Source organism: Pelecanus crispus, chromosome 11, assembly GCF_030463565.1.
Source record: "Pelecanus crispus isolate bPelCri1 chromosome 11, bPelCri1.pri, whole genome shotgun sequence".
NCBI lineage: Eukaryota > Metazoa > Chordata > Aves > Pelecaniformes > Pelecanidae > Pelecanus > Pelecanus crispus.
Window position 1 is genome coordinate 2739684 of NC_134653.1, and position 8069 is coordinate 2747752.

Sequence of the window (8069 nt, forward strand, 5' to 3'; positions counted from 1 at the left end):
TGTTTTGTTATGTCTTCTGTAGAGAAAAATCAATCACTCCAGTGTTCTGGAGTGAGAAACATGCCCTGAGAAGTATCAAATGGCAGATTTTAACAAGGAGAAAGTTCCCATCTGAACTGAATCCTTTTGCTTTTTTACTCCAGGTGGTGGAATAGGGCAGGGAGTGGGGAAAACCTAGAATTTTGTGTATGAAATGATGAGATTTCTGTTCTCTCAGGGAGCTACTGGTTTAGTGCAAGAACATTCTTATAACTGGAAGAAGTTGAAGTAGGTCTTGGCATAAAGCTGCATTTCCCTCCTCCTCACGCAGAGCCCTGCCTGGGTGGTTTGTGTTATTTTCGAGCTGCTCTGCCAGGTCACACCAACTTTCACACCACCACCTCCCCTTTCCCCAGCAGCTCGCTCTCCCTCCTGCAGCAGCAACCCTCGGCTCTGCCTGCTCGATCCGTCCTGAAGCCCCACAGGTTGTATTCGAAAAAGCAGGTGATGAACATTCATCCCAAAAAGGGCAAATTTACTAAAGGAACAGGAGAATTTTTTCTTTGCTTTGTTACAGCAAATTGCTCCACTAACACATAGTGGCCAACTCCATGGGACAGCGGGGGAAAAACATGATGTTCTGCTGCTGTTAGATACTTCTTGGATACTTATCCAGGTGTTTTTCTTCCCATTACTACCAAGACCATCTGTTTTAAAAGCATAGCTGTCTGGATTACCATTCTGTCTGTTCCTCCTAGTTATTCTGCACCTGAAAGCAGTAATCTGCTGTTCTGTTGTTGTAATTCTCTTCACAGCAATTATGTTTGATGCTGCATAAGAGAGTTATGATTCCAGTGATAAATAGGCAGCGAGATAAAATTTTGACTCATAAAATCAGGTTTCTTTATGTAATTCCTTCTTGATCCTAGCCGTGCCCAGCTTTGACTCCGATGCAATGCACTTTATAGAGTTATTTTTGATTTGCTATTGTAACCATAGCCAGGAAGAATTTCAACCTTGAGCTGCCTTTGGTTTTAAGGTTTATTCTTCCTGATGTTGTGATGATGCTTCAGTCACTAATGGGCTGCTGTGTGCTGTTAGATGGATACCTGCTCTTGTGCCCAGCAAAACCACGTTTGTTTAGGACACCTGCTAGAGAAGTTTTCACAAAGGCTAAATACCTTCTTCTGAGCAGGATGGTCTGTACCATAACATCTCTGCTATTTCTTCTCTCAGTTTTCTTCGGCAGGGACACAGGCAGTCAGATATGTTTGGCTGCAGTGGATGCCTATTTTTTTTTTTTTTCAGGGTACTGCTCTGTAAAAGGAGAACTTGGAATTATACTAATGATTACTCTGGATCTATGTTCTTAGCTCCATTGTCCTTTTTGGTTCATGTGTTTTAAGCAGAAAGCACATAATTTATGAAGTCTACCAGTATGATGTCTGGGAGATTAAACACCAAAGAGGAAAAAATCTGGACAAGACAAAGTCCCCTAGAGGTGATTTTTTTATTAATCCATTAATTAAGAATACCAAAACAAGGGTACAAGATATCAGTCAGCATGTCTTAATTATATTTAGTCATCCTTTGTTGAGGTTCATGGTCATTAACTACTGTAGTGGCAATGTAAGTTCAGAGAAAATTGTGCTGGTGAGGGGCAAGCTATCAGCTAGACAGAGGGAAAAATTGTCTATGCTCATCAAAGACAGCCAGCAAAACATGTTTTTGCAGCTGTTCAGGGTTTTTTTGTTGTTGCCATGCCATAATGAATCCCAAAATACCAGTGGCTACAAGGCAAAGGCAATGAGGTTTCAATGGCTTAGTGGATAAAGTGCTGAACGGGGACTCCGGAGATCTGGGCTCAGTTTTCAGATCTGGATGACTCCAAGCACATCACATCCCCAGCCAGCGTATGGGAAACGTTCAGATGACGGCAGCTCCTTGCTGATGCTGCCAACCTGCAGGCTGTCACCAAACGAGGAGACTAAAGACTTTTCATGAGAGCCTTAGCAAATGCATTTCCTTCTGAATCCATCCGCTGTTGAAGGGAAAGGTGCAAAATTCATCAAATGGAAGAAACAACTGAGAGTAAAGGTCAACGTTCACACAAAACCAAGAGAAGAGCCCCAAAATACTAAAGAAACAAAATGCCAAACTGCTGAGGTATCACTGACTCCGGGGGACAGCACAGCAGCAGGAGGAGACCATTACAGCTGCTGTTGAAGGAGGCTGGAAGAGCTGCCCCCCCTCCATGGAAGACACACAAAGGTCCCTCAAGAAAAAACTTTGGGTGCATCAGGAATGCCAGCAATGGATGGCTCAAAGAACCTCAGGCCCTTGGCAAGCAGGGATTTTGTGCAGTAGGTTATCCACATAAAGGAACTCCTCTTCCTCAGTGCTTCTCCCAAGGCTTGAACTCTAAATGCAGTGGAAGAAGCAACAGGCTTGAAGAACTTGCTGTGTAATTTTATAGTCAACGGTTTCAAAGATAGGTACTGTGGGGAAAAAGGAAGTAACTTTAGAAGAAAGATGACCATCCTCATTTTTTATAGCACTAGGATGAGAGCCACACATGACTGCATTTCTTGACCTTCCCCTGCTGAGTGGCAGCACTGGTTCTTTTTACTGTCCTCCTATTTTTGCAGCCCCAGAAGAAAAAATTTGCCTTTTGGCCCAGACCGCATGTTGCTAAGCTAGTCTGAGAAGTGCCTTCCCAAGGTCAGCACCGTACTTGCTCCCAAAGACGCCGTTCCACGAGTATGAGTTTATAAACACCAAGTGCCCCATCCCACCACCCGTTTCCTTTATGTTCTTCCCTTCACAGATACTGGCTAACCAGCTGGGTCACGCAGCATCTGGGTTGCGAGAAAACGCGATCTTCCAAAGATCAAAACTCGGGCAGCCCGAGAGGAGTGTGGTGCTGCTTTGGCTTCTGCCAGATTTCCCCCCATAAATAATCTGAGTTTTAATACAAATTTATAATTTACAATTAGTGTCAGAAGAGAATTTAAAAGTCCATTCTTTGGCCAGAACTGGAGCTTGCCTTTTCTTACATAAGCAGGAAGTTTAGTCCTATTTAATTCTCAGGGAGCATGGTCTCAGCTGACCTCTCCCTGCAGCGTGCCGTCAGGCACTGCAATGACTCTTGCAGGGAGCCCATGGCTGCAATACCTAAACCCCAAACACCACAGCAGCATATTCAGAACCTGCAGATCCTCCCTGCCCCTTTCTCATCTCCATCTGCAAGCCAGCATTTGTTTGAGCTTTGGCAGCTCGCTCAGCTTTACCATCCCAGCCACCCTGGATTTCTGATTTCTCTGGTACATCTCCTCCCAGCCACGGAGTTACATGTGAGACACCTACTTCCCATCTGCACATTTCCAAATCAGAACAGCATATTTATGATTACTACTGGTAGCTGGAGGGACTTCTACTCTCACCCACTGCAGTTTTTCTCACCCAGGAAAGCACAGTAACCAGCCCGTGGAGGTGTTTGCATTCCTCTTGGAGACAGCAGCCTCTTGCATGCTTACACGATACTGAATTTTGCTTTTGCTTGAAAGGCATCAGTGCAATGTGGGCTGGGTGTTTTCAAATGCAGATTCATGCCCCCAGATTATTATGGAAACCCAACCATCAGGCGATGGAAACAAAAGTTGCTGGGCATGTTCTCCTTGAGCACCTTGACCACTGTCTGCTGGCCAGACTTGGGAGAGATCTTGGGCCAGATTGGTGTTTTCAATCTCCATTCTTTTATAGCAGATGCTTTAACTTTTTTTATAGTGGAAAGCTTTATAAACACCTACTCAGACCTTGTTCAGACAAAGAACGAAAAAATATTCATGCGAATCAAGCATGCCACAGAAAAAGAGCGTTGGAAATTTTCAACCCTTTTCAGATTGCCTAATAAAAGGTATTCTATCACCAAACCTGTTCAGGTGTCTGTGTCCTGAAGCTGCCCACTGCAGTTTGGATTTCTTTCAGAAGGAAGGCATTTCTCAGACAAAAAGCACACTTCAGGGTGAGAGGAGAGGTATTCAGAAACACTAACAGAAGAATTGTCTTGAGAGATGGAAAAGAAACAGCCTGTTCCTTTCCATTGCAGTCTTCACATCTGCACGCACATGGCCTGACCCGACTGAAAAGTGTTCTCAGGCATGGTCCTTTCCATCTTGGAGTTCATTGATTTTTTTTCCTAGGGTTTTGTCGGATGTTATGGAGGGTTTTGTTTCCCCACCTACGCAGCTGCCGATGTTCCCTGGGGGTTCTGAATTGGTTCTGCCAGGCAGTAAGTGGCATTTGAATATACCAAACTGAGACTGTTTCTATGTAAACAGGGAGACCTGTGAAACATCACAGGGGAGCTTCAGACATGAAGAGCCAGGAACTATCTGGTTCTGGATCCTAAAAGTACCCAGAGCTTGTACGGGAATGAGGTGGGGCTCAGTCAGTCCCTAAGCCTTTCCAGGCACCCTCCGCTAAGCGACAGCAGAATTGCACCAAATTGGACTTTAAAGCTTTTGGCACTAATGCCAGGGCTCTGCTTTCAGTCCGATTTGTATGCACCGTTCGGTCAGAGTCTTTCAAAATTATCTTCTAACATTTTCTGTACCAGTTTTTAGACAGAAAGCTAGGAGGAAAGGTGGGTTCTGGCTTTGTGTATTTTTGTGCAAGTTGGGAAGTAGAGGGTATTATCCCTCTTGCTCCTTGATTTCACAAAAGAGGAAAATGTGTGCATGACACGTTATGGAGAGTGAGACAGTCAAACGGTGAAGTTTGCTTGCCAGGTGGCACAGGAGGCATATGAGAATTAACATTTCTCATCATCAGAGGAAGGACTGGCCTTGTTACTAGCAGGCTTCGGACCCGAACGGCCCACATGCCAGGGAATTCAGGCTCCTTCACTGCAGGAAAGCTTCTGCCTCTGACTGTGGTGTGTGATGGCCATCACCCGCTCTCCTCTCGCTTGCCTTCCCCGGCGGGATGCATGCCGTATTACTGCCGTGCAGTCTCTCATCTTCACAGTTACACCAAGCCCTGACCCCACTGCACTGAGCTGGTGAAAATTAAACAGATACCACCATCTACTGGGATGAGCACTTGGGCTCTCTCATTGTGCAACTCCTTTGTTCAGGCATTGATCTCATCACATGTGCTAACTGCATAATTCAAACAAAAATTCTGACTATAGATAGAAAATTAAATGATGTGTAAAACTTAGTCTACTTTGAATTCACTCTTTCTTTCTCTCTTTTTCTTCCTTTTTTTTTTTTTTCTTTCTAGGAACAAGATGCCCATGAAGTTTAATCTCTCTTAGCCTTAAAAGAAAAACTGAGGAGTAAAAGCTATGGATCCTTTATACTTTCCCAACACATTTAGCACAGAAGCTAGTTCCAGTGATGTGAATTCCTCGCTGCTGACAAATGTGACAGAGAATGGGACGCTCACAGAGCAGCCCTCATTCAAATACATCCACAAAGTCCTGATTCCCATCTGTTACCTCCTTGTATGTGCAGTCGGACTCAGCGGCAACACGTTGGTCATTTACGTGGTTTTGCGCTATGCCAAGATGAAAACCGTCACCAACATATACATCTTGAATTTGGCTGTTGCCGACGTACTCTTCATGCTGGGCCTGCCCTTCCTGGCCACCCAGAATGCCATCTCCTATTGGCCTTTCGGCTCCTTTTTGTGCAGGCTGGTTATGACTGTAGATGGTATTAACCAATTCACAAGTATTTTTTGTTTGACTGTGATGAGCATGGACCGCTACCTGGCAGTAGTTCATCCCATTAAATCAACCAAGTGGAGACGTCCCAGGGTGGCCAAGCTCATCAGCATGACTGTCTGGACATTCTCGTTCTTGGTGGTGCTTCCAGTCATCATCTTTTCAGATGTGCAGGAAGACTTTCACACCTGCAACATGAACTGGCCAGAGCCTGTCAACATCTGGTCAGCAGCATTCATCATTTACACATCAGTCCTTGGGTTTTTTGGTCCTTTGTTGGTGATCTGTCTCTGCTACTTGCTGATCGTGATTAAAGTCAAATCTTCAGGGATCCGAGTTGGGTCTACGAGGCGCAGGAGATCAGAGAGGAAGGTGACCAGGATGGTGGTGATCATTGTGGTGGTCTTTGTGTTTTGCTGGCTCCCATTTTACATGATGAACATTGTCAATTTGATATTTATACTGCCAGAAGACCCTGTGTTGGTAGGGGTGTACTTCTTTGTGGTGGTCTTGTCCTATGCAAACAGCTGTGCCAACCCCATTCTTTACGGATTTCTTTCTGACAACTTCAAGCAGAGTTTTCAGAAAGTCCTTCGCCTCCGAAAGGGCAATGGTGTAGAGGATGGCGACCCTATTGAACACAGGCAAGAGAACAGCAGCCGCTTGCAGGAATCAATGTTAACCCAGAGAAATATTGAATTCAATGGACATATGCAGACTAGCAAGGTCTAAGGGCATGGTTTGGTACTGCAAAGCACTTGTAGGCCTGGAGAACTTGGGGACTTAAAGGAGAAATTAATTCATAGGACAGCTAAAATCTGGAGACCCACAAGCTCAAATAAATGTACATAGATTTCTCTTCACTCCCCTCCCTTTCCCAGCTAAAAGTGTTATGAGCTATACTGGGCTGTGTGAAGCTCTTACGGTGTTTTAGCTCAGTCAGACGTGTGTTACCACTTTCTGTACTCTAGAGAACTGATTTACTGGTACACACTGTGGGCTTTGTACTGCTCTAGTGATGCAAAACAACACTAAACCTGTTTTAACTACCTTGTTAAGCTGAGTTTATGGCTGCTTTGCACTGTTGGGATCAGCTCAAAGCAGAAAACAGCTCAGATAATATCTTTGGAAGTCTTCAAGGGGATCTCTTAAAAGAAAAACACTATTTCTTATGAGGAAGTTTCATATAAAAAAGGCCACAGCACTGATCTTGAAATTGTGTATAAGCCATGGTTAGAGAGTGCTGTGTACTCCATTTACATTGTTTTACTGTCATTAACCCATATAAGAGATTTATAGTATTCAGGAATCTTTCAAAGACAGGAAGAAAGAATAGAAACAAGATGAGGAAAACATTGTTGAAAAGATTCAATGTATTCATAATACTTTCACATTCTAAACCAGACTGCATATAAAATGTAATGTAACCACTTTATTATTATGTAAGTGACGATGATTGTGAAGTCCTGGAAAGCTGTTGTGTATATTTATTGGTTCTGAATGTAAGTATGGACATGAATATAAACTGTATTTTCAGAAATTAAAAGAAGTTCAATCCCCTTCTGACTATCCATTTCATGGCTTCGCCAAGCACTGTCAGGCACTGCACAAAAAAGACACAGCCTGAGTCTTTGCTCCTTAAATCATTGTAGATACAATATAGTTTAGTATGGTAGGACCAAGTACAGGGAGCGATGGGGCTCTGTCCTGCTCAGACACCAAAAGGAAAGTCACTGTGCCTCATGGTGCTTGGGAGCGCAGGAGAGAAATAGAGATCAAATGACTAATGTGAGACCGTAGAGCAGGATGGGGGGAGCAAGGAACAGCATCCAGACCCGATTCCTGCCTCGTATCTGATCCAAGCTACTTGCACTGTAAAGTGAGGACTCTTCGTACACGAAAAGGAAGAAAGCAAATTAGATATTTGTTTTAATCCCAGCAGGAACTATTTATTCTCTTTAGAAATTGCTTTCCACCACCACTGCCATCCACACAGGTCAAACAGTCCTTCTGTAATGAAATTTTTTTGTATATAAAAGCAAGCAGGGCAGAGGATGCAAAAGGAGAGGGCACCTCAGCTGTCTTTCCAACTTTTCGTGACCTTCTGTAGCATCTCTAAGGGACGTGGCTGAGCCCCAGCACCAGCAGTAGATATCAGCCTGGCATTGGTACGAGCAAGGCAGATTATTCAAATAACTCTAAACAGATCATGACGCTGACATGGTCCCCCCCTAGAGTGCAACCCAGAGAAGGGGTGGACAAGAGCGACGGGAGTGAGTGGCCCTGTCCTGAAATTACTGAAGATTTCAGGGTTGGCAGGCTGCCAAAATGGGATCCAGGTTGCAGTCCTCTGGCCCTT

General features: G+C 44.3%; 1 protein-coding gene across 1 annotated transcript; it reads left to right on the forward strand.

Moving 5' to 3' along the window:
• Positions 1–5329: 5329 nt before the first annotated feature.
• On the forward strand, positions 5330–6442 carry SSTR5 (somatostatin receptor 5). Its single transcript, XM_009481154.1, has one exon. It carries the CDS (start codon positions 5330–5332, stop codon positions 6440–6442), a length of 1113 nt encoding a protein of 370 aa, XP_009479429.1.
• The last annotated feature ends 1627 nt before the right edge of the window (positions 6443–8069 follow it).

Coding starts and splice junctions, on each gene's coding strand:
- SSTR5 (XM_009481154.1), top strand. CDS start 5,330: ATGGATCCTTTATACTTTCCCAACACATTTAGCACAGAAGCTAGTTCC.